Source organism: Trichomycterus rosablanca, chromosome 10 (genome assembly GCF_030014385.1).
Source record: "Trichomycterus rosablanca isolate fTriRos1 chromosome 10, fTriRos1.hap1, whole genome shotgun sequence".
Lineage (NCBI taxonomy): Eukaryota > Metazoa > Chordata > Actinopteri > Siluriformes > Trichomycteridae > Trichomycterus > Trichomycterus rosablanca.
Window position 1 is genome coordinate 15532001 of NC_085997.1, and position 27943 is coordinate 15559943.

At 39.7% G+C, this 27943-nt stretch overlaps 1 protein-coding gene across 1 annotated transcript in view; it reads right to left on the minus strand.

Annotated features, from left to right (window-relative positions):
- Nucleotides 1–3521: 3521 nt before the first annotated feature.
- The window catches only part of bmpr1ab (bone morphogenetic protein receptor, type IAb), a 56423-nt gene continuing 32001 nt past the window's right edge, over nt 3522–27943 (minus strand). Inside the window, exons 4-13 of the mRNA XM_063002866.1 lie at nt 12021–12192; nt 11809–11911; nt 10607–10706; nt 10395–10491; nt 10021–10150; nt 8349–8541; nt 7822–8119; nt 6617–6792; nt 5884–6014; nt 3522–4757 (exon numbers count right to left, since the gene is read on the minus strand). Of these exons, the coding sequence (XP_062858936.1) occupies nt 4632–4757; nt 5884–6014; nt 6617–6792; nt 7822–8119; nt 8349–8541; nt 10021–10150; nt 10395–10491; nt 10607–10706; nt 11809–11911; nt 12021–12192 (1526 nt within the window). The 3' untranslated portion in view covers nt 3522–4631. The remainder of the gene's footprint in view (nt 4758–5883; nt 6015–6616; nt 6793–7821; nt 8120–8348; nt 8542–10020; nt 10151–10394; nt 10492–10606; nt 10707–11808; nt 11912–12020; nt 12193–27943) is intronic.

The following is a 27943-nucleotide window of genomic DNA, read 5'->3' on the forward strand; positions in this document are numbered from 1 at the left end:
GTGTTTTGTGCTAGTTTTGGGTATAGTAAAATAAACAATACACAACCACCTTGATTCGACCTTCAGTGAATGCTCTTTCAAAATAAAGTACACCAAAATCTAAATAGCTCATAAGTCATTGGTAAGGCCGTAACTGATGTACAGTATGTGGTCCATAATATCTGATAATAGACATAAGGCAATATTAATAGGCATTGTAGCACCTATATAAATATGCCATGAAATTACATTGTGACTTATAAAATGCTTCTGGCTTGCTTTTGCATTCTGCTGTTGCCAGTGGTCATTGCTTTTAACTGGTCAGAATATGGTTAGTAAATGACCTCTCACAAGACACCACCGCTTCTAGAGAACTCAGGAAACGGACATAAATAAATAAGAAGGGTGCAGAAACTTTAGAAGTGAAATTAGTCACTGCATCATATCACATTGACTGGTGAAAAATAAAAGCAGCGACAATAACCTCTTTACTAGACCTGGGTGGTATGACAGTACATTTGGTATACCATCTTTGATATCTCATACCGTATGGATTTTTCAAATACCACCTTACCGTAGCATAGTTAATACAACAGCTGTAGGCTTCAGTTGGCAGAAAACCGTATAATATTCCTCTATAAACAGTTGAGAAAGAAGCTTTCAGAGCAATAATTTAAACACTGGATTCCAGGTATGTCTTACAGGGCGAAAATACTTTAGGTCAGTTGCTAGACCAACGTTATAAGCAAACTGGAAGTCCACTTATCTACAACAGACCCGAGGTCAAGTTGTACAGTGGAGTTTGCTAATGTCGTTTAATTTGTTAAAGGGAGAGCTAAGGGTAATTGTACACTACTTAAATATTAAATAAACAATAAACATTGTATATATTGCACCTCTTTCACGCGTAAAGATTCCATCATATATTGTGTCATTTTGTGGGGCCAAGCAAACCTTATAGTACTCAAAACCTTCATTATATACATGGTGAAATGAAAATGTTTTATATTCTATGTACGTATGACATTAAAATCAGCCACAGACATATAAAAAGTCCCAGTCATCCAAAAATAAATAAATAAATAAAAGATACCGTGATATACTGTGAAACCGTCAGAATCTTAAAAAATACCACCCAGCCCTACTCTTCACATACTGTCAGACATTACAAAGGCTGAAATAGGCAACCAGTTCTAATCCAGTCCAGTATTTCATCCACTACATGAATCAAATCTTAAGTCAAGAAAAGAATACCAGGTTTGCATACTAAAATATTTACTTTAAAAGTGATACATTGGACAAATTCTGTGTACAGAACAGCATTTCTTCGTAAACATAAGGCACCTTCTTAAATTCAGATGCAGTACAAAATATAAACAAACACAAAACCTTTCTACACGTTTCTTTTGTACATTTGACAAATAAGACAAAAACAAGTGATTCTGACAATTAATAATACAACTGAGCTTCTACTGGCTACAGGACGTTTTTAATAAGGACACGGACGTCCTGAGTTACATTTGCATGTATATATGCAAAATGGACAAATGGACACACTGTTTTTACTCTCATGTATAACAGCATTAGATTGACATAAATCATGAATCTCTGCACTTCTCTCAGGGACCTCAGAAGCATGATGTTGGCTAGAAGACTTTAGGCTTAGACTAATGTATTATTAGTTTTGAGGGAATAGTTAACCTCATAATTAATTAATTAGCACGGGTGCTCGGGTGGCGCAGTGCTAAATCACACTAGCCCTAATTAATGACCTTTGGGGCACAGGGTTCGAATCCCCAGTGGTACTATCAGCTGGTCATGTGCCTACATAAAGACATGATTGGCTATGTCTGGGGATGGTGGGGTGGCCGAAGCCTTGTGATGGATTGGCGTCCCACCCCGGGTTTGGTAATGCATTGCGCCCAGTGTTTCTAGGGGAAACTATACCCAACGTGACCCTGACTGGACAAAGCGTTGGAAAAACATGAAAATAATGATGATGATGAATAAATAGATAATAAAACTGAATCATACAGGCCAACTAGTCCCATTGTGATAAAGACTCTGTATATTTCATTTAGCTGGTAATTTTGTAATCTTGTTGGTATGTGTTTGTTTCATTTTTAATATGATGAAATGGACGAAGTATCCGTATTTTACTTGTTTTATCAAAACAATAAAAGCAATGAATTGGTGTGAACAGTACTGTAATATTATTAAATATGAAGGTTTTATAAACAATAAGTTCTGTCGTCAGAGTTTATTTAACATGACATGATGATAATAAATAGCACATGCATTGTGTTCTCATATCGCATTAAATATTTGAGGTTCTACAATTCAGCAGCCACTTGATTTTCCCAAAACTCTTATTCATTTAATGTTCATTGAACTTGGCATAAGACGACTTCAACCTGAATTTACTTGCATGTTAACAAATCTACATAAAGAAAAGATGGCGCACTAAATATAGTTTCATATCCTGTCATAAGACTTTAAGACATAAAAATGTAGCTGTTTATTTTTTCCTACATTTGGATCTAATAACTGCTGGCATGTGACACCTGGTTTAGCTTATTTTGTCAAGCGGTACAGTAATAGGTTCAATAATTTTTTATATTATTAGGATTTTAACGTCATGTTTTACACACTTTGGTTACATTCATGACAGAACAGGTAGTTACTCGTTACACAAGATTCCTCAGTTCACAAGTTTTAACGTCAAACACAGTCATGGACAATTTTGTATCTCCAATTCACCTCACTTGCACGTCTTTGGACTGTGGAAGGAAACCGGAGCTCCTGGGGGAAACCCACGCAGACACGAGGAGAACATGCAAACTCCACACAGAAAGGACCTGAACCGCCCCACCTGGGGATCGAACCCAGGACCTTTTTGCTGTGAGGCGACAGTGCTACCCAGCAAGCCTTCGCGCCGCCCATATAGGTGCAATAAAGGAGTAAAAAAAATTGGGGCGTTTTGGTGGCGCAGCTGTAAAACACACTAACCAATCGCTACTAAGGTCTCTCGAATCTCAACTTTTCTACTGGCTCCTGATGGCTGATGGTGCACAGAGACGGCGAATAACGGAGATCAGTGCATGACTGTCCGTACATGAAACTGAACCCGCCTCGTAGGGATGAAATGCACCGGTTGGCAACTGCACACACGTCAGAAAGGGTGTGTGTTCGGTACAGCCCTCCTCACCAGCAGTCGTGGAGGCATAACTGGGTAAGTGGATATGACTAAAAAAGAGGAAAAATGCATAAATAGAATAATAAAAAGGAGTAAAATTTGGCAAAGGTAAAAAAATTGTCTAGCATTTAAAATGCTAGCATTTAAAAAAATCGATTTTTAGTGTGTCCCATTTTTACCCAATTCCGTTATGCTTCCTCTCTACTGGTGCTGACCCCTGCCCCTGATTGAGGAGAGCGAACTGACACCGACTGCATTTTTTCACCTTCACCAGCCGAGTTCATATGCAAATCAGCCTTGTGCACGGACAGACACACCCTGATCAGCATTATTCCTCTACTCTGTGCAGACTCCATCAACTAACCCTGTACGAACAACAGCCAAACGTTGTTCATATAGCTGCCCAGCCCAGCTGGATGGCAGAGCTGAGATTCAATATGATGTATTCAAAATCCCAGCTCTGGTGTGCTAGCGTATTTTACCGCTGCGCCACCTGAGTGGCAAACCCCAATATTTTATTCAATTAATTTTCTTATTTCACACAAAGCAGAAAAAAACAAACAGCTTTCATTTTTCACTGGAGGTACATCAGAAGTGTACCATGAAAGTCTCACAATGCTATACCAGTTTGAACCACAAAGGGCCAGCTTACCGTCTCCTTCACGGAACTGCTGAAAGTGTTTCCTGTAGTGGCGGGAAAAAATAGATATAAATAAAATAAAAAATCAGTAAATTTGACCTTGGAACTCGCTCTCCTTTATAATTATATTTTAAGCTTACAGTTTTTTAGTCTATAAGAGACAAATTCTTCACATGATTATTATTAAAGTAATATTAAAGTGGAGTGTTTCCATTGAGGATGGTTGTTTACTGTGAGACCAGCCCATTTAAAACAGTGGTGCACTTTAAATGGACTGCACACAGTATACTGACCGGCCACTCCACCACAGTCCGAGCGGTCGGCTGGACGGCAGTCGTATATGTTTTTCTCAGGCTGCTACGAAAGCTGGGATGAAAGAAAATCACAGACAGAATCCACGTCCTCCTCCCAAATCTAGTTTGTCCTCCACTTTAATGACCTGTGCTCCCATTTCAGTCCAGCATCATATTACATAGCTTTCACAGAAAGCACCATTTTATTTGGCAGTTCTCTCAAAGAGGTGAGGAGCAGGACACGACCGGAGCAAGGACTCACAGTGAATCAGCGCCTCAAGAGTGTTTAGCTTCAGAAAAATAGCAGGCATGATCATGTCCTGATGGTCCTGATGAGTCCAGCAGATGGTACCATAGACACTAAGTGTGGCTGCAACAACATTCCATATTCCAGCCAGAGGGGGGCACTCTACTCCACAGCACTCTTCTTCACAGTTGTGTTTCTGACAGGCAATAATTCCTATACGTTCACAAGTATTTTAAGAGTTCACTTTTCCACTCTGAAGTAGAAAAACTTTATCACTCATATTTTAATGTCCTGTGATTCCACCATTTTTGCGAGAGTTTTCTTCACTCGCAGGGCAGTAAGACGGGACGCTGGGTTATGGGCCCAGCACTCAGACATCAGTTTCAACATGGCTCTTAGACACTGTGTGATAAAGAAGACACAAGAATAGTTAATTAATTAATTGTAATCACAATAAAGCATAAATAAAGCATAAAGTACTTCACACAATTTAAAACCTTAATAAAGATCATTAATAAACAAGCTGGAATATGCAGTAAATAAATGTTATTGTTCTGTTTATAGTGGTACCTTGTAACTTTACGTCCCCTAAACCAAATCTTTGAAACTCCACGTCCTTCTTTGCAAAATTTGTACCCTTACACTTGACATTTCCCTTAAACTGGATGTGTGTGCGACTGTCGTTTTGTTTAGTGCTTGGCTTGAATGGTCATCAAAGTGTGAAAATGAGACGAATCTGCATTTATGTGGAATAACCGTCAAATTTACTCTAAATGAATTCACATGTGTCTGTGTTTAGCTGGATTGTCCTCACTGTTTCACTTTTAAACCTGTGTTATAGCTCAGGATTCTGAGAAATTGTAAGAATCAGCTTTTACGAGTCTAAACGCTTATCAATAAAAAAAGCTTAATGTGACAATGTATTAAAAGAACGGCACAGGGACATTAAACCTCTCTTAATTATTACTGCTCATAAGTTCTCTCCACTAATGAAATTCCTTGCTCATTTTAGTACAATAAGTCACGTTAAACTTTGTGCACCGCCAAACTCCATAGAAAATAACGGCACAGCCAGCATAAAAGCTATTTTGCCACTTCTCATGTGAATGCGCTCTTACTGAACTTGCTAAGGAATACGATATTCCAAGAACAAGCATCTCCACGATTAAAAAGCATAAGTAAAGATAAAGTGTATTTTTTTGTTAATTTTTAAACTGTTTTTTAATTGTATTTCAGTGGTTTTTTTTATGTGTTAATTTCAGTGTATAAGTGTCAAAACAACCCCATTATTTTACATTAGCCTAACACATTAACAGGTTTTCTATACATCCTTATGGAAAAAAATACCTTAAAACTCAGTGCCTTTTAAACTCGACACCACTCCCAGAACCAACTGACGTTACGTTTCAAGGTACCACTGTATATGACAAAGGCAATCCATCTGCCCCCAGATTATTATAATAAATGCATTAACTCTTGATTGATCTAATGGAAAAGTGCACCTCTGCAATAAAAAAAAAGACGTTACCTCATCACTGTTCCAGCGATTTGAAAGCGTAGGCCGCACGCCCTTTACACACACTACTTCCTTCATGTCGTCATAAGATGGATCTGAAGGTACAGCGTCCCAGTAAGGCAGCTGGTACTCTTCCACAATGCCTAAACAATCAAGAAAACAAAGAAATTTTTTTTTTTCATCTTGTACCATTGAATTTATAAAGAATGATACTTTTTACTGTAAGGCGACAGTGCTATCCACCGAGCCACCATGCCACCCCCCCAATTGTATAGATAACTGCACAGATTTTGTGTTGGTTGTTGTACATAAATTAGTAATGACGTGTAGCCAGATACATAAAAACAATGCCAGCTTTAAAGCAGCTAGAATCCGCCGCTAGAAGCACTTTCCAATCCACTACAGCCATATGCACATGAATAGTACATGAGTATGACAAATTTAGGCTTAGTCATATTTACTATCCATGTTCACCCCAATTTAGTTGTTGCCAATTTCCCTTCCTGGCTAAATCTTCCCTCAACAGTTTTGTGAGGACAGCAGTTAATACATGTTTTCTTTAAAACAGGTGAAGCAAGCTACCACTTTTTATTAAACTGCTGCTCATTAGAAAGGCAAAGTACTGTCCCCTTTTTCCTAGAAGAGTAGTTGACCCATTTTATTTTATGTACCTAAAGAATGGAATGGAAAGTTACTTAGAGACACAAAGGTAACAGACAGTACGCAATTACGGAGTTGAACAGACCTCCTGTGACACATCGTCTGGCCATCTCCCAAACAACCAGGGCATAGCTGTAAATATCTGCCATGATGTAGGCCTGGAACTGACTCTTATTAATGGTTTCATCCAACACTTCAGGGGCCATGTATCTCCGTGTACCCATCCTCGTACTTAGTGGAACGTCAACCTCGTTAGTGTCACTGGAAGTAAAAAAATAATCAACCTATTACTAATAGTAGGTAAAAAATTATTACATATTAACATTTGGAAAAAAATATATAATAATAAAAAACAAGAACAATCCCATAAAGCAGTGGTCACCAACCTTTTCTGCACCACGGACCGGTTTCATATAAGATAGAACTTCACAGACCGGCTGGTGCGGGGTATTTAATATAGAATAACTATAGAATGGAAAATCAGGGTGAATCCTGAGCTTTTTACACTGCAACGAGATGCTGCTCCCACCTAGTGGTGATAAGCGACAATAACACCCAAAAAGTTTTGGAAATTAATGACCCACGGACCCGTACCTGTCCGCGGCCCTTTGGTTGGGGACCACTGCCATAAAGCATTCAAAGTGTATTCAGAAAGCATGACTTTTTGCACACTTTACCTTATTAAGGATTTGATTTTAAATTTATATAATTGACAGTTTTACCAATAAACCTACACTTCATTGCCCATAATGACAAAGTGAACACATGTTTTCTCTCTCTCTCTCTCTCTCTCTCTCTCTTTTTTAAATAAAATAAAAATCTGAAACTGAAATCTCTCAGATCCTTTATCCCTTTGGCTTTAAAGTGGATATGTCTATCAAAGAAAAGCTTTGCACATCTGGATTTGGGTTGGTTACCCAATTCTTAATGGCAGATCCTCTCGAGCTCCTTCAGGTTGAATGCCAAGCATTTGTGAACTGCCATCAGGGGTCTCAATACTTTCTGAATCCACTGTACGTCAATACATTTTTCTGCAGTACTAATTTCCACAAATTTGTAGTCTCATACTTTCTTTATTATGTGTATTTGTATGTAGTTTATATTTTTTTAGTTTTTTGTTTGTTTTTTTAATGACATGCTGACTTGCTAGCAAGTGCATTAACTATCTAGCAGCTAAATAAGCATGTGGCACTGCAAGCCAAAATGTCTTGTTGCAAATTCACTTTTGGAACCTCTGCTATAGTGGCATTTTACTGGCACATCATCAATTAAGCATGTACATATGTGTACCTGTTGAATTTAACAGCCAGCCCTAGATCAGCAATGCAGCAGGTGCCGTTCTTCTTGATGAGGATGTTTTTGCTCTTTAGATCTCTGTGAGCGATGGCAGGTTTGCCCTGTGTCCCATAGATCTCCGTGTGAAGGTGGCACAGACCACATGCTGCTGAGTAGGCCAGCTTTAGTAAAGTCTGAGTATCCAGAGTGGTGAACTTTAGGTAATCGTACAGAGAGCCGTTCTCATGGTAGTCGGTGATGAGGAAGAGCTGGGTAAAGGTTCCAGTGCCCTTAATATCGGCTGCTATGAAGCCTGAAAAGGACAAAGAAGTACAGAAAGGTAAAGTTAATGCTTCAGTCAGCCCACTATTTGTGTTACTGTATAAATATACAGGCAGTTCATGTTAATAAGAGAAATCTGAAATTGTTAAAGAATACAGATACATTTAAACTATATTAAACTATATTAAATATTATAAAATAAAATATTTAAAGGACTTAAAGGGTGCCACAATATATAAAAACGCAGTGACGCGAGTTACCAAGAATGTTCTCGTGTCTCATCAGTACAGTCTGGTAGATCTCAGTCTCTCTAAACCAGCTGGTCTCCTCCCGTGTAAAGAACACTTTTACTGCCACTTTCTCTCCTCTCCAGCGGCCAAGCCACACCTCGCCATAGCGCCCCTTTCCAATCTGACGCACCATCTGGATCTGTTTAGCAATAGTGCGCTGCACCTGAAAAGAACAGCAGCTTAACATTAGAGCTCACACCATCTAATAAAGTATGTGTAATAAAGAAGAAAACGGGCTGTTTTATACGTTCCTTATTTTTTGTGATAGTGTGTGGCTTTACACATGCCAAAAGGTAAAGGTTATGTCGTAAAATATCCCAATTAAATGAAGGTTGGTTGTGACTGAAGCTGAGGTTGGAAAAGGCTAGTGTTTGCTTCTATACTTTTATTGTTTCTGTGTGTAATATTGATTCTAACTGTTTAATTTTCGCAATTATTGAAATGAGCATTTCAGAAGTATTGTACTTATCATTATTTTTTAAATGCATTTTCTCGCCGTTTTCCTCTCGATTTAGCGCACTCAATTCGTCTTCCGCTGCTGAGGGATACCCGATTGCATCCGAGGAGAGCAGGTCACTGTACACAGCTCTTCCGAAACGTGCACAGCCCTCCTCTTCTCGTCCCTGCTTTCTGCACAGGTGTCTCTTCCACCAATCAGGGTCCTTACACGGTGTATGAAGACCCACCCACCCACACATAGTCCGGCCCCCACCCTGCAGATATGGTGGCCAATTAGTATCTGCTGCAGACACTGCCAATTACGCCCGCCAGATGGTGCCCAGCCGACCAGAGGCAACACCGAGTTTTAAACCGAGGAGTTCAGAATCTCGGTGCTGTTAGCGGAATATCCCGTTGCGCCATCTGGGCGCCTAGAAGTATTGTAATTATGTCTCTGTTTATTATTTTATTTATTATTAAATAGTTTATCAGATGAACTTTTCTGTGACTTAAACAGTGACTTAAACAAGACGCCTCGCCTTTTGTTTTTAAAAGTTTTTCATTTTCACCCGCTGCTCTACACTGGCCACAAAGCAGAAATACTCTGGACAGGGTGCCAATCTATCGCAGGGCTTCGGCCACCCCCCTTCCCCCAACAGAATCCATTATGTCTGTGTACACACCAGGTCGGCCAACAGCACATATAGCATATATTATCAAACTTCCTAAATATAGTCTTACTAAGGTCATATCTGACAAGGTAAACTAGCTAAACTTTTTTTATGAAATAATGTGTAAAGTTTTATTCTTGCTCCACAAGTAATCTACTGGATTATTCTTTATAATACACTGTTCATGATTTCCCTAAAAACATAACAAAATAAAACTTGTGCCTCTACAGTTCATACCTCTAAAGTTTTGAGGAAAACAAAACTATTGACAATACATTTTTAGTGAACTCAGGCCAGTCACAACTAACTAATTTATTAATATTATTTTTATCTGTATAAATGATCGTGTAGTGATGCCTCCTGACATGCTTGTAAATGCCTGGTGTGTCAATCTGTATTTTTCTTTTTTTATTATTCAGTGTCTAACCACTTAGTTAGGTATAATTAATGTTTCTAATAAAAACATCAGTGCATGTTAGTACCAGGCTACAACTGGATAAAAATATGAAAAGCTTGTAGATTTTGCTAAGTACCAGTAGAGGGAGGCCTGAACCAGAGCCAGTGCTCGACGGGCTGATTAGGTCTTTGAGAGACTCCCCGACAGGAATGAAGATCTCGTCCTGCTCCAGGTCTCTCTGGTAGCGTCTCCTCGCTGTCTTATACCTGAACAAACACATGCTTGTGAGCACAATACCATGAAATCAGCACCTCAGTCTGTTTTCTTTCAAAGCACTGACACCTATGGTTCCTTATCACACCTTACTACACAAAGACTCTTGGAACTTTTGCTTGCTTTCAGTGTTATCATCTGGTCATCAAAACTTTAGTGGGTTTGTCTATGCCGGCCCTATACTGTCATCAGTGAAACAATCATTGATCTTAATCAGGGTTAAACCATATTTCTCACCGGTAGTAACAGACGATGGTGATTGCAATGAGAGTGAAGCAGCACACGGTCACAGAGATGAGAAAGGCCAGCCAGTGAGCACTTCCAAACAAGGGATCTGCATCGACATAACAACACATTCAGATTTAACATCGGGAACTAAGTTTAGAGAATAGATTAGACTAAAGCAGTTTTAAATCAAGATGTTGTTTAGGCTGGGAGATCTGCATTACCTTGGATCCCAGGGGGTGGAAGAGTAGGTTGCAGGTCTCTGTTACAAAAATCTGTGGAACAGCACTCGATTGTCCGCCTTGTCTGAGCATTAGGTGAGTCCTGTAACATGGTAACATGCAAATACGATTGTTTAAATTGCATTGTCTTTAGAACTTTATGGAATAATTATGGAATTATGCAGGCCTGAATGATCAAAAATAATGTCCATTCAACATGTTCTACCATCTCAGCACAGGATGTTTGAAGCACATTTAAAGTGACTGTTGAATTCTTTCTTATTTCTCTGACCAATGGCTATTCCTGCCCAGATGCAAAATTATTGAGGCCACTGGTCCAGAAAAAAGTCTAAGCTACAGACATTGGTCCATATCGGGACGGTGGTAGCCTAGAGGGTAGAGCTTTGGGCTATCAACCGTAAGATTGGCTGTTCAAATCCAGGATCTGCTATGCAACACTGTTGGGTCCTTGAGCAAAGCCCTTAACCTTGTCTGCTCCAGGGGTGCCGTACGATGGCTGACCCTGCGCTCTGACCCCAGCTTCCAAAAAAAAGCTGGGATATGCAAAGAAAAAATTGTACTGTTCATCTGTATATGTATATATGACAAATAAAGTATACCTTCAAATAAAGTATATCTTCAAATAAAGTATATCTTCTATATCCATGCAATGATCTCTGCTTTTCCACATATTGACTGCAGAGATCCACAGTTGCAAGTTGCAACAGATTTAAGTTGCAACAGGTGCACTCTAATTGAGTTTTAGACACGTCTTAAAAACAAATAAAGCAAACGTGATGCACTTGACTACAATTCGTGGCACAGCATAGCGGTAAATGCTTTTGTGAATTTAAGGGGGGGGATCTAGTTTTTTTTTTTAGGATTTTAACGTCAGGTTTTACACACTTTGGTTACATTTATGACAAGACCGGTAGTTACTGGTCACACAAGATTCATCAGTTCAAGTTTTTTAATATTAATCACAGTCATGGACAATTTTGTATCTCCAATTCCGGAGGAAACCGGAGCTTCTGGAGGAAACCCACGCAGACCCAGACCGCTCCACCTGGGAATTATACCCTGGACCTGCTTGCTGTGAGGCGACAGTGCTGCCCACCGAGCCACTGTGCCGCCTGTAAAATGTCAATTAAATGTATTTAAATGAAATAAATTTTCTGAATCCATTGTAATGTATCAGGATTTACCTTGCATTGAAAATGTGAGCCCTCATATTTCATACAGCCTGAAGTGAGGACAGCCTCCCCATGCTCATCCTCCTCAATGATGGCAAAGCATTGGCCGTTGGTCCTATACAAGCAAATGAGTCCAGCATCAGGTAAAGGCATGCACAACTTAAGCAGTGAGGTCAGAGGGTGAAAGAAAAGGTATGATGGCGGGTTGTAGTAAAGCTACTCACTCGCAGGTGTTGTTGGTGGCATCCTCTGGGCAGTGGCCTGAGCAGTAGCAGCTGAGGAATTTTGCAGCATCCTCAGGAGCCACGGTAGAGCCGTCTGCTGCCTGAACCTTTTTTGGCTCTGAACCAGGTTTCACCCCTGTACCCTGAAGAACGTAGTCTGGGTTCTGCCCACCTATGAACAATTCAATCAACAATTTACAAGAAGATACAGATGAGAAGAACAGATATGTGAATTTCAGCAGTATGATGTACAACTTAAAAAAGTACAAAAGGGAACACTTTAAAATGATTATTATAGTGTATATTTATTTGCTGGCTTATTGCTTGCTCACATGATGCTCCTCTCTTTTGTTTCATCTTTTTTTTTTTATATGCAAGTTGTTGCACAATGGTGGATCGAGTAGCTAGTGCTATGGTAACTTGCTTCACTTTTATCCTGTTGTTTCCTACTTTCCTCAGTGGTCATGCGTTTTACTAAGTGTGTGTCTTTAATGTCCCTGTGGCCAAGCGCATAAATTTTCCAGCGTACAATAAGGACAGCATAGACTTGTGTCCCTGGAGGGCAAAAGTCTACTTTCTTTCCTGGGCTGGCATGTGGTGTGTCATCATACTTCACTAATGTGCTCACTTATTGATTCAACCACCTCTCTGCTTTGAGCTACAGATTTTGTTTGGTCTGATTGTTTCTTTAATGTTTGGTTGTTTTGCCTTGGTAAAGCATCCTGCACACTGGGTTCAACCTCCTCAGTGTCACAGCTATGGGGCTACACTTGCCACTTCATTGACGAGGCAAGATGCCCCACCCCACCCCACCCCATTGTAGCTGAATGCATTGACTGTGATTAGCATTGAGCTAAAACAACAAAACAAGCAGCATACAGTGAGGGAAAACATGTATTTACGCACTTGTTTTTGTTATTTAATATTCTTCCGGTGCATATGCCAACTGGTAAACTGACCATAAATAATGTTCTCTAACTTTGTATAAAAAAATTGGAATAAAGAGAAATGCATTAATAGGCATAAACAAATATGTATTTAAAAGCCAAATTGTGAGTAAAACAAAATATTCAGAAACCACAAATTTATAACCAGGAATTGGTATTTTTCACATTACTAATAGTATTTCATTTACAGTGTCATGTACCACACCTCCAAAATAAGAGGAAAACACATTTTTCAGGGAAACAGGGAAAACAAACATTTTTGTATTACACAGTCATGCTTTTATATACAGTGTATCACAAAAGTGAGTACACCCCTCACATTTCTGCAGATATTTAAGTATATCTTTTCATGGGACAACACTGACAAAATGACACTTTGACACAATGAAAAGTAGTCTGTGTGCAGCTTATATAACAGTGTAAATTTATTCTTCCCTCAAAAGAACTCAATATACAGCCATTAATGTCTAAACCACCGGCAACAAAAGTGAGTACACCCCTAAGAGACTACACCCCTAAATGTCCAAATTGAGCACTGCTTGTCATTTTCCCTCCAAAATGTCATGTGATTTGTTAGTGTTACTAGGTCTCAGGTGTGCATAGGGAGCAGGTGTGTTTAATTTAGTAGTACAGCTCTCACACTCTCTCATACTGGTCACTGAAAGTTCCAACATGGCACCTCATGGCAAAGAACTCTCTAAGGATCTTAAAAGACGAATTGTTGCGCTACATGAAGATGGCAAAGGCTACAAGAAGATTGCCAACACCCTGAAACTGAGCTGCAGCACAGTGGCCAAGATCATCCAGCGTTTTAAAAGAGCAGGGTCCACTCAGAACAGACCTCGCGTTGGTCGTCCAAAGAAGCTGAGTGCACGTGCTCAGCGTCACATCCAACTGCTGTCTTTGAAAGATAGGCGCAGGAGTGCTGTCAGCATTGCTGCAGAGATTGAAAAGGTGGGGGGTCAGCCTGTCAGTGCTCAGACCATACGCCGCACACTACATCAAATTGGTCTGCAGGGCTGTCACCCCAGAAGGAAGCCTCTTCTGAAGTCTCTACACAAGAAAGCCCGCAAACAGTTTGCTGAAGACATGTCAACAAAGGACATGGATTACTGGAACCATGTCCTATGGTCTGATGAGACCAAGATTAATTTGTTTAGTTCAGATGGTCTCAAGCATGTGTGGCGGCAATCAGGTGAGGAGTACAAAGATAAGTGCGTCATGCCTACAGTCAAGCATGGTGGTGGGAATGCCATGGTCTGGGGCTGCATGGGTGCAGCAGGTGTTGGGGAGTTACATTTCATTGAGGGACACATGAACTCCAATATGTACTGTGAAATACTGAAGCAGAGCATGATCCCCTCCCTCCGGAAACTGGGTCGCAGGGCAGTGTTCCAGCATGATAATGACCCCAAACACACCTCTAAGACGACCACTGCTTTATTGAAGAGGCTGAGGGTAAAGGCGATGGACTGGCCAAGCATGTCTCCAGACCTAAACCCAATAGAACATCTTTGGGGCATCCTCAAGCGGAAGGTGGAGGAGCGCAAAGTCTCGAATATCCGCCAGCTCCGTGATGTCGTCATGGAGGAGTGGAAAAGCATTCCAGTGGCAACCTGTGAAGCTCTGGTAAACTCCATGCCCAGGAGAGTTAAGGCAGTTCTGGGAAATAATGGTGGCCACACAAAATATTGACACTTCAGGAACTTTCACTAAGGGGTGTACTCACTTTTGTTGCCGGTGGTTTAGACATTAATGGCTGTATATTGAGTTATTTTGAGGGAAGAATAAATTTACACTGTTATATAAGCTGCACACAGACTACTTTTCATTGTGTCAAAGTGTCATTTTGTCAGTGTTGTCCCATGAAAAGATATACTTAAATATCTGCAGAAATGTGAGGGGTGTACTCACTTTTGTGATACACTGTATTAAGATACATTATCTGACGAATTAAAACTAATCAGAAAGGATTAGAGTTCTCATTAGGCCTCTAATTCCACATTTCCCCCTATTTAAATGCAGGACAATTAACCAGCGAGCACACAGATCATTCACGATTGTGGCGCCTGTATTCCATTACAGTACTGAAAATCACTCCAAGGATCTTGGACGAATACATGGCAGGCGGCACAGCATGACCAAATCAGACTCTCAGACACTGAGTAAGAGACGGAGATCAAGATTGAAGCCAGGACAAAGAAAGAGGCAAAACCGTGGATGTCTGAGAACTGTAACCTGATCTGCGTGTGTGAGTGTGTGTGTGTGTACGTCTCAGACAAACAGTGTGCATATTCCCCCGGCACAAAGGCTCCTGTGTTAAGCAGTGCAGTTGCTCTTCAAGTCACGGTGCTGCTCCTCAGACTGCAGGTCCAGACAGGCCCGGTGGAGGCCTCATCTCGGTCTAAATAAGCCCATGCTAACGTTTAGTGAAACATCACATTCCTTCCCAGCAGTCCCACTTCAGTGCAGCACACCACAACACTTACAAGATGAGAGACATAAAATCACCCTATAAATCACAGTTACACTTTTCCTGGTGGATTATGGGAAGTGAGGGTTGGGCAGACAGAGAGCAAATACAGTTAGCAGATCCAGTCATGTATCGGTGCAGATAACAGGCAGCGACACCTCCATATCTATCAGACTGGGTGGAGTCAAGCCAAATGCTTTACAGTCTGATATCTCTACAGCCGTGTGGAGCCAGGCAGCAACATGCTTTGAACTGAGTACTGATATCAGCCAGGAGAAAGCAACGACTCTAGCACATTGATATGAGAGAATGGAAAAAGTGAAGGTCTTGTTTACTTTGTGCTAAACAGGAAATGACCTATGTGTCCAGGGTTTTGTTCTACACTACACTAAGCATCTTATGTTACAAAAATCTATAGGTCCATCATATAGCACCAATGCTGTAATGCCTACAATCAGTATATAAAATCAAAGTTACAATTAGAATGATTAACTTCAGTCTTAGTACAAGCATTTTGATAACGCTTGTTGGCATAATTTTGAGTTGAAATGACAAATGTCACTGTGTACTACTATTTATTATTTAACCACCAGCCTCAGTACTTAGTGGAACCTTTTGCCCTGATAACCAATGATAAGTGATGTTGGTAAGTACCAACAAGTTTCTGACACCTCTAATGTGGAATATTTCTCATTAAAAAGCTTCCAGCTTATTGAGATGATTAATGATGGCTTTCTTTTTGCTACTGCTTTCTTCAAACCCCACCAATTATTGTATTTATTATTTTTATTTTATTTATTAGGATTTTAGCGTCATGTTTTACACACTTTGGTTACATTCATGACAGGACAGGTAGTTACTGGTTACACAAGATTCATCAGTTCGAGTCTTTAATGTCAAACACAGTCATGGACAACTTAGTATCTCCAATTCACCTCACCTGCATGTCTTTGAACTGTGGGAGGAAACCGGAGCTCCCAGTGTAAACTGGAAATCGAACTCGGGACCTTTTTGCTGTGAGGCGACAGTTATAAATATTTTTATGGGATTTAAATCTAGAGACTGAGAAGGCCACTCACCACAGGGTATTCTAGTACTGATTCTTTAACCAAGCTTTGTTTCAATTAAAAGTGGAATCATTGAAAAGTTCAATTATCAATAGGGTTCAATTTCACCACATTTGCCTTTAAATACTCTGGTATTTCTGTGAATTCATGATGTCAGACACACAGTTTAAATTGGCACTACCTGCAGCAGAAAAAATCATCCCCAAATCATCACTAACCCACCTTCATGTTTGACAGTATGGATAGTATTCCTCTGGTCATAAGCAAGACAAACTGATCCATATGGCCAAACTCCTTTAAAGCCGGCCCATTCAAATTTCGAAACAATAATTTCGATGGTTTAAAGCCTTGTATCTCCGCCGTCCAATCACTGATTGTAAATCTGAAAACTGCCCCAGGTAGCTGACAACCCAGGCTAAAAGGCAATATCATTGGTCAAGCGGTTTGTGTCGTGGCTGGTTTGCATATTTAATGAGAAGGCGGAGAATTTATTTTTTTCATTCGCCCCGCCCTCACACGGAGCGCTGCTGAGACAGTCGACTGGATAACAACACAGAAAGAGAAATTCTGTCAGTGAAATAAGGTAAGATTTATTTTAAAACTGTTTATTAGTGTTATTACTTTTCATTTCTACTCAGAAAACTTAGCTTTAATGGTAAAATTTTAATATTATTAGTGTTTACGCTTTGTAAAAGCTGAGGTGAGTTTGATAGTTGCGTTCTAAGTTTAGTCAGTCAGGTGCTCTGCTCTCCTTTCTGAATCGATTGTAATGTTTTTTATGTCCATCTAGATGGAAATAAATACGTGTGGAGAGTTTATCAGATACCCTTTTAGTCTCGTTTGTTTAGTAGTTTGTAAAGTATGCAGCAGTTTTACACAAATAAGTGATTAGTAGTGAACCTAAGCTAAGCTAAGCTACCGGGCTGTTTGTTGCACCCTGCAGCCATGTGGTTTGAAAAGGCTGCCAAAGTTAGATTTTATGCATGTAATCTTGAAATCAGTTATAGCTTACTTGTTTTACTTCAATACTGTCTAAAGTCTGCTTAGAAATCACCTTAGCTTTGCTCATAACAGCATTACATTTTGCATTGCATGCATTTAGCATGACTGGCTAAAGTAAGCTGAGGCAGAAAGCCTAAAGGTGAAAGAGAAATATTATTTTATCTATAAAATATTTCTGTCAAATTTGCATCATTTTCTAAAAAATTGCTGCATTTATTTGAGAGACTAAAGTATGCTATGCTACCATATAGGTGCATATAAGTAGATAACATGTCAGTCTGGGCAATTTATAACTTCTTTTTTTACCATATATTTTTTTCTGTGGTAATTCTTACTTGTATCAGTGAAATATAGTTTTATCTATAAAATATTTCTGTCAGATTTGCCTAATTTTCTAATGTATTGCAAGATATATTTGAAAGGGACTAAAATATGGTATCAAACTTTTTTTGAAAGCATACAGGTGCATAACATTTCAGTCTGTGACTATTTACAACATTTTAAATATAACCATAGAATCAAGTTTTGTCTTGTATTTATTGCTCCTCTTAGATAATTATTGTTTTATGTGTAAACCATGTGCCAGATTTGAGAAACTTTTGTCATATGTATTGGTTCAGTGTACTTGAGTTTACTTCTAAACATGAGCCTGTGGACATTAGCTTCTCTGGCAAAAACATATAGAGTATTTGTGATTGAATTCTACATATATGTAATTATTTTTTAAAATAACATCACTGTCACCACCTTTATTCACTGTAATCTCTTTCTTTTATTATTCTGAGATGGATGGAGACAAGGCTCAATATTCACGCCTTATGGAGTCTCTGAAGAGGAGACGGCGGCTAGGCCCTGACGAGCTTAGACTTATTGCTAAACATGACAGCGATGAAGATCATGAAGGCATGACCATTGAAGAGGAGGACTTCATGGACATGGAGCTCCTGGATGAAGGGGAAGAAGAGGATGAAGAAGAGCAAGATGAGCAGAGGGATCAACCAACAACCTCCTATTGGTAAATACATGTATTCCAAGTGTGTGTATTTGTAAATGTGTGTGTGTACATATATGCTGACAATAAATGTCAGCATTTGCACCCACACACACAATCAGGGCTGCCAACAAAATATAAAATCAACAAAAGAGTACAAACTCAGATTATGATTTTTACTAATGTTTTGTTTTCTTTTATGGGTTTGGTTAGTCTTTCTTGTCCCATGTCAGGTAGGAAGCGGAAACGCTTCCCTGAATCTGTATCCTTTCCTTCCTATGCTGATGTAGACACAGAAGCACCAGAGCCCATACCATTTAATCCTTCTCGTCCAGTAGGTATAGATCTGGGAAGTGTGCGTAGGGCTGTACGGTCAGCCACAAGTACCTTGCGTGAAATAGACTTCTTCAAGTTGTTTTTCACGTACACCATTGTTGCTGAGATTTGCCAGTTTACAAACTCTAAGGGGTGGGAGCTTGTACTGAATAGGCCGTCTTATGCGAACCATCATGGGGCATGGGAAGAAGTGACCCCGGATGAATTCTACCGGTTTCTTGGGCTCCTTATTTACATGGGTTTCACGTCCCTCCACAGCATTCACAGATATTGGGGAACCAGATCTCTTCAGGGTTCATGGGCCAAGTTATTCATGTCCCGTGACCGTTTCAAGGAATTGATGGCAGCCCTCCATGTTGTAGATCCTGCCACAGAAAATAATCTTGATCGTCTTAGGAAGTTGCGTTACCTGATGGACCACCTCAAAACCAAGTGTCAGCAGCTTTTCCAGGCTAATGAAAATCTGAGCATAGACGAGAGAATGGTCAAATCAAAAGGTCGATCAGGATTCAAGCAGTATATGAAGGGCAAACCTACTCGCTGGGGTTTCAAATTGTGGGTCATTGCAACTTCAAATTCGGGATATACCTTAGACTTTGATGTTTACACAGGCAGTCTTGATGGGCGCATAACTGATTTGGCTATAAAAGTGATCGAAGACCTTGTGCAGCCATTTAAAAATCAAGGTCACACAGTTTGGTTTGACAACTTCTATACATCACCAACTGTTATGGTCCGACTTAAGGAGTGGGGAATCAATGCTTGTGGGACATGTAGGATTAATCGTAAGAAATTCCCAGTGGATTTCAAAGATGTCAAGAAATGGGAGCGGCAAGCTAACCGTGGTGATATGAGGTGGTGTAGAATTGACGGAAATGTCTTAGTTGTTCAGTGGAAGGACACGCGAGCAGTTACATGCCTCTCTAATTTCCACAATGCTAATGATTCATCAGAGGTTTCTAAGATGGTAAAGAATGGTGCCACGTGGGACAGGAAAGTAGTCCGTCAACCAGCTGTAGTAAAGGACTACAATAAACACATGGGAGGTGTTGACAGATCTGATCAAATGTTAAACACATACAGTCTGCTTCAGAAAACTCAAAAGTGGTGGAAAACACTTTTCTTCCATTTTTTGGACATAGCCATCGTTAATAGTTTCATTTTGTTTCAGGACTGGCATCATTCCAATCCAGCATCACGTTATGGGTTTAGTTTAGCAGGCTACAGCCAGATAAACTTTAGGGAAAATCTTTCGCGCCAACTTGCAGACATTGCCGTAGATTCAATTTTGCCATCTCAGCTTTCAGTAGCTCCAACCACTTCCTCATCGTTTTACGTCACCCACATTCCTCAGATGGAGCAAGTATCAAGAAATTGCTGGCTTTGCTACAACAAATTCAAAAAAGAAAATAAAACAAAGATTGCATGCATGGCTCCTGAGTGCCAAGGTAGAAGATTTTGTTTAGTTGGCAATCGAAACTGTTTTCAGTCTTGGCATTCTAGCGAAGGAGATGAGTTTCGCAGTTAGACCTACACAGGGCTTCTGTCTTCTACTGTCAGTCCCGCTCATCCTTCCTCAACCCCTGTGTTTGTGTATATGTTCTTTGTTTCTCTTTCTCTTCACAGGTCAAAGTTCAGTGTGCATTGTTCATTGGAAGGAGGTGACTTGAGGTAATTATCCATTGTGCATTGTCTGTTAAATATTTTGTAGTGAATTTTTGGCAAAATGGCTTAGATGAGATTTGATATCCTGTTGCCTCAAAACTGTTTACTGAATTGTTCAATGATTATCCTGAACAAATAATTGCTTTTTCTTGTATTGTTGAATTGGATTATTTGAGAGTTTGTTTTATGGAGTGATGCATTGTTCATTGTTCTTCAATAGTGCTGAACTATATTGTATTGTTGTTTTGAAATTATTTATAGAATGAGAAGTGTATATAATTCTAATAAAAATCTTTAATGTTTTTGAACTATACACTGTTGTTAGAGTGCTTATTTTGTCAAATACATTTTATCTGCTGTCTTATTTCAAAAATATGAATGTTGACAATTTAGTAATAATTAAGAAAAAAGTACACTTTCATTGGTTTATAGTGTATGCTGACATTGGTAAAAAGTGAGGTAAAAAAGGAGCTACACGAACATTCTAAATTGCTAAATGACACCTTCTGCTAAATTGATCATAACTTTTGAATAGAAGATGATAGATTTAAAATTATTTTCTTGACAAATGGCTCACAAAATTGCAAACATTTTATATGTTCTATATTGTTCTCTATATTGCACAGAAATGTGTTAAAAATGTAAGTATTTATGAAATAAATAAAAAACGAGAGATTTTTTTAGGTTGATTTTGAAGGTTTTTTGTAAACATTTATTATATTACACTTGAAAAACATTGTGTTTCATATAATTTTAAAGAACTGATTCTCCTGGTTATAATGGTGTGTGTAAATGCAGGTTTTTTTTTCATAAAAGTACACTTTCATTGGTTTATAGTGTATGCTGACATTGGTAAAAAGTGAGGTGAAAAAGGAGCTACACGAACATTCTAAATTGCTAAATGACACCTTCTGCTAAATTGATCATAACTTTTGAATAGAAGATGATAGATTCAAAATTATTTTCTTGACAAATGGCTCACAAAATTGCAAACATTTCATATACTCTATATTTTTCTCTAAATTGCACAGAAATGTGTTAAAAATGTAAGTATTTATGTATGAAATAAAAATTGAGAGGTTTTTTAGGTTGATTTTGAAGGATTTTTGTATAGATTTGGTTATATTACACTTAAATAACCATACTGAGTTTTATATCATTTTAAAGAACTGATTCTTCTGGTTATAATGGTGTGTGTATATAGTCTATGCTATGTACGGTATTTACACAATAAGGTTTTTTCTATGACCATGTTACATAGTGTCCGAAAATGGAATGTTCCACTCAGGCATGAAAGGGTTAAAGTGAATATCGATTCATTTTACATGTCAAATCGATTTGAATCGTGGAATTTTTGAATCGGTTATTAACTGTAATGTGGTGAATCGTTACATCCCTAGTAATAAATGTATACCTTTATTTTTGTTGATATATTCCTTCAATAGGCATAATTACAGGGCACTAGATTGGGACCTAAAAAGATTGTAACTTGACCCTTCTCTCTTGTATGCCACACACACACACACACACACACACACACACACACACTCCTTTTTTATCTTGTTGGCCTCTCAGAAATTCGATGTGCTTTATATAACCCCCCTGCTTATGTGTCAGGATTTTATTTTGCATTCGGAAAGCGTTCGTTTGATGTTGGGATGGAAAGTGTCCCTCGACTCCTCCATTAAACCGAGCGTAAAATACACATGGCGAAAGCATTTAATTTCATATCTTTGATCAGTTTGGAGTTTAGGCCCGGCGCCGCCGCTGTTAAACAGGGCCCTGTATGATAATGGAGGAGGAAGCCGGTAATGTAAACATTGCTTGATGGAAAATAAAAAGCCCTCCTGCGAGGTAAGAGTCCAGGTTCTGGCGTCCCTTAGAGAGAGTGCTCGCAGAGGCCTGGTTTGCGTTTCTCTCACCCTTCTCTGCCTCTCCGCAAGAGAGAACTAAATCTGAGGAAGGAATGCGAGCGCTGGGGCCGGTGTACAAGCTAGTTTTAAGAGGGTGCGTAAAAGTCAGAGCAATCTGTCATGGCCTGTTCAGTTCGTACTATATTGATGTATTTGAGAAAAAGGAAACAAACAGGGTGCAGCTTAGACTGTACATGAGTGTGTTAATCAGAGCACATGCAGGTCAGAGAATGGGCTCCTCGGAGGGCCATGAGGAGCTCAGATTACTGTGCCAGTCGAGCCCTTCTCTAAACACGTCTACTCTTTCCGTGCTCCTCCCATGAAAAAGAGCTGCAGTGTCTACCCTCTCCTACATGTGTGCTTAATTCTGGCTGGCCGTCAGAGTGGAGTCTGAGGTCTGGCAGCGCTCAGGCAGTAATGAGCCCATCTGACCACATTCTCCCAGCCTGAAGGCTGCAGCGCTCTTAAAGAAACAGCTACTCTAACCACGCTCCAGTTCAGCTGCCATTTTCCTCTACACAGCACATGCACATAATATAAAGCTGGAGTCAAAAGTTAAAGTACTCTAGGGGACGTGCAGGTCATGGCTGTCTGAAAGTCTTATTTTTATTTGAACAGAGAAGTACGTGTTCTAGTCGTGCAGTCAGAGAAAAAGATTAACACATTTAAGTTCGGTCATAAGTTTGCCAGAATTATTAGTGGTGCATAAATTCTGTCCTTTACCTTTGTGGGATGGCTTCTTAATTTTTAGTTAGTGATTATGATTGACTACAGCTGGTGCACATATAAATTGGGCTATTTTGACCATGCCAATTAGAATAAGCCATAAACTTTGCAATGGGGGTAATCTACAAAGCTATGCTCTGTTTTTTTCTTTTTGTTTTATTTTTAATTTCCCCCCTTTTTCTCCCCCTTTAGCACATCCAATTGTTCAATTTGCATCGTGCTTCCTCTCTGTCTATGCCGAACCCTGCCCTGACAGAGGAGATCGAAGCTAACCCATATCCCCTCCGAAACACGAGCAGCAGCCAGATGCATCTTTGCCACTTACACATTGATGAGTTTGGTGCCACCTAGCGTTGCATGCGGAGAGACACGCCCTAAGGGCACCCTCCCTCATCTCTTGTGCAGGCGCCTCTAATCAGCCGGCAGAGAACGTAATCGCATTCTGACAGAGAGAGACCCACATCCGGTTCTTTGTCCCACCCCCCATATGAGCAACCGGCCAATCGTTGCTCATACAGCCACTCAGCTTCGAACCGGTTGTCACTAAGGCTACATGCATGCATGATACATGGTGAATCTGCTTTTGAGCTGACTGTGCCGTTGTTTCCTATGGAGTAAGACTGTGCCTCTTACCTTGCTGCTGCTTTACTTTGAGCATTGCGCACATTCACTGCTTTGATACTTAGTTTTTACCGCTTGCCGCTGTGCTTAAAGTTCAATTTGCCACTGACCTTTTTAAATCGCCAAACTGTTTATGTGACATAATCAGAGGCGAGGTACAGACATGGTGGAGAGAAATTGATTCTTTTACATTTACATTTTCGGCATTTAGCAGACGCTTTTATCCAAAACGACTTACAGTCTAAGCAATTGAGGGTTTAGGGCCTTGTTTAAGGGCCCAACAGTGGCAACCTGACAGTGGTGGGGTTTGAACCAGTGATGATCTGCTTACTAGTCCAGTACCTTAACTGCTAGGCTACAACTGCCAACTTACTAAATTTGTAACTTTTGGCTACAGTGGTACGCTTCTGTAATTACATTATTAAAACTTTTCCCCTTCCCATATTTAGGCGTCACCACAGTGGATCATCATTCTGGTCTGCATGATTGAGTTGGCACAGATTTCATGCTGTATGACCTTTTTTTTATTTAGGCTTGGGACTTGGCACTAGTGCCTGCATTTTGGCCAACCCCCCCAAACACAGCCAATCCTGTCTGTAAAGACGCTAGACCAGCCCTTAGCAATGCTGAGATCCGAACCTCTGCTGTGCCACCATAACCCTAGGTATAGCCTGGCTCGTATTATATATACTGATGCTGATCCTCACTTCTGATTGAGGTGAGCAAGACTGTCACAGGCCCCCTCCGACATGTGTGCAGTAGCCGACTGCATCTTTTCACCTGCACGAGGCAAACTCATATGCGGATCAGCTTTGTGTACGGAGAGCCATCCCATGTCCACATTATTCCTCGACTCTGTGCAGGCCCCATCAATCTGACAGCAGAGGTCATAATTGCATTAGTTATGGTTCGAAATGTCAGCTCTGGTGCGCTAGCGTGTTTTACCACTGCGCCACCTGAGCGGCACCGTATTACAATTATTTATCCCTAACTTCTTTTTTGATTTTGGGTGTACGTGTGCCCTTTATGGAGAGACTCTAAGTATCTACATACTTACTGAAATATCAGTCAGTCTACATGCTAACTAAAGGTCATCTAACTACTAATAAAACACAAACAAACTGGGTAGTTGAAAGCAAGCTTGCCGTCTTACAGCAGAATTTACAAAACAATAATGCCCCTCTTTAACAGCTAAATCCTAGCTAAAAAGAAAAACATCTGGGATTTAACCCTAATAAACATAAGGGCAGTAAAGGCGACTCAGAGAACGGAGTGTAAAGCTCATTATAGCCAGGAGCAAGAGGTGAATTGTGAAATGCTGAGTATGTCGATGTATAGTGGGAGAAACTCTACTCGATAAACAGGATATGCTAGCTGGCTTATCACTGTTGTCAGGGAAACCAGCAGCTGAGACAAATCCCACACCAGAAAGTTATCATGAATATACAAGAAGGAAATAAAAACCCAGTTTGTCATAACTACAGAAAAGTCTGGGCAGGAAATGTTGCAACAACCCAGCCAAGTCTCTCAGAGTCTATAATCAAGCCATGCTCATTTTGACTGCGCTACGACTGCTAAGCATGAACTGTGGAAAGACATACGTACAAATCCTGCACTGCTAAAGACCAAGAAGTGGTGGATATAAAAAAGTCTACACACCTCTGTTAAATGGGTTTTGATGTAGGAAAAAAAATCAGACGATAATAAATAATTTCAGATTCATTTCCACCTGTTATGAGACCTATAATACTGGACAGTTTAATTCAGTGATGACAAAACTACGGCATTCTTTTTTTGACATGGCTCGCGAGGTATTTTAAGAATAAAATTAAAGTTGGTCCCCTATTAAGCAGATTTAAAAAAAATGCTTAAACTGTTTGAACTCTAGTTGTTGCTATCGCATAAAACAAAACAAAAATGCTCCCCACCTTCTTTCCCCCAACTCAAAATATTAATGTTACACCTACATTAATGTTCCTGAGTTTTTTGATTAACATGGCGGCTCAAAAGAAACTAAAACTAAGACAGCGAATGCAGAAGATTTCAGGCATGTTGGGAAAATGAATATTTTTTAAATGAATTTTTTCACTGAGTACAGAGGGAGGAGTGTACATTTAAGTTAAAGAAGTATAATAAACTTCCCATTAGGATTATACACTAGTGAGTTAAATTGGCAAAATTTGTCAGATACATAATTAGTCACTTAAATAAAAAGTGCAATTGTTAGTAATCTATTATGAATCTATTAAATAAGTCAATTATATTTTTATTTGTTTTATTACAACAATGTCTGTGGCCCGTGTTTGCATATTTTTACTCAATCTGGCCCCCCAACAAGAAAAGTTTGGGCACCCCTGATTTAACTGAAAATTGAAAATTATGTTGGTGTATCACCAAAAGCCCACCATACCCACAGTGAAGCATGGTGGTGGTAGCATTATGCTCTGGGTCTATTTTTCTTTAGTTGGAACTGGGGCTTTAGTCAGGGTGGAAGAAAGTGTGAACAATTTTAAACATCAGTCAATTTTGGCACAAAACCTCAGACCTTCGCTAAAAAGCTGAAGATGTTTGTTTGTTGTTTAATTCTTAATGCCATGTCAGCTGCTTTGGCTATCATCATGGCTAGCTAATAGTCTTTAAAAGTCAAAGTGGTGGGTTGATTTGCTTTCTTAACAAGTCCGTATGGTGGTTGGAGTGATTATGTGGGTATAGAGTTTTCATTGTTTTTTTCTTTATCTTTCCTTATATGGCGTTTTGTGTGCGAGTGCTTCCGAGAATTTAAGCAGTTTTTGATCCACAGAATGAGCAAGTGGGGGCCTGGTCTCCTTTTAGCAGGTATGTATGGGTCAATTTGAAAAAGCTAAAGAAGAATTTCATCTTTCTGTATGACAAGGACCCAAAGCATACCTTCAAATCAACAAAAGAATGGCTTCTCTAGAAGAAGATCAAAGTTTTTCTAGAGAAGAATCCAGACCATTCAGCCAAACCTGAATCAAATTGAAAATCTGTGGGGCGACCTGAAAAGGGCTGTGTACAGGAAATGCCCTCGCAATCTGACAGATTTGGAAAAAAGAGTGGGCAAAGATCTCTGAGTCAAGATGTCATGGCATGTTGATAGACTCCTACCAAAAAGACTGAAAGCTGTCATTAAATCAAAGGGTGCTTCAACAGTTTTAGTTTTTAATTGAATTGTTTAGATTATAGGTCACATTGAACATGAAATCATGAAATTATTCATCATGTTTTAACATAACAGAAACCTGGTAGGTTGTAAGTCTTAAAAAGAATTAATAAAGTAAAGTGAGGACAGACTCATAAAGATGCCTGGTTTCATTAAAGTATGTTTCCAATGGGCTCTGAGACACCACCTGAGCTGAGCTCCCTACAACCACACCACTGCAGGCGGCAAAAATTAGGAGTGCATAGAGCTCTTTCTACAGCCTATCCTCATTATACACCCCATTCCACAAGTTACTTCCTTTTCGTCAGCTTACGAATATCGCCATCCGGAAAACTAAGTATTTAGTGAAGAATAATGACCATCAGGCAGAGTAATACAGGAAATGGTTAAAGAGTTGGGGAAATGCAGAGCATCAACAATAGACCCAACAAGCTTCCTGTACTAAGGTCTGGGCATGTAGCCCAACAAAGAAGCAAAGGATGAAGAGAGGCAGGAGAGACGGCACAGGAATGGTCAAAAATAGCAGGGAGCGATGAAAGGTCTGTTCAGGAATTCAATAAAAAGAGTGCTATAAGTAGAAGTAGTGAACCACACAAGCACAATGTCCATGTGATATTACTATGCTGGATAAGCAACAAAAATAACTTAAATTGTTGACTTAATCTCAGCTAACACTGCCATACACTGATCAGCCATTACATTAAAACCACCTCCTTGTTTCTACACTCACTGTTCATTTTATCAGCTCCACTTCTCATATAAAAGCACTTTGTAGTTCTACAATTACTGACTGTAGGCTATCTGTTTCTCTGCATATCATAGCCATATCATAGCCTGCTTTCACTCTGTTCTTCAATGGTCACGATCCCCACAGGACCACCACAGAGCAGGTATTATTTAAGTGGTGGATCATTCTCAGCACTGCAGTGACAATGACACGGTGGTGGTGTGTTAGTGTGTGTTGTGCTGGTATGAGTGGATCAGACACAGCAGTGCTGCTG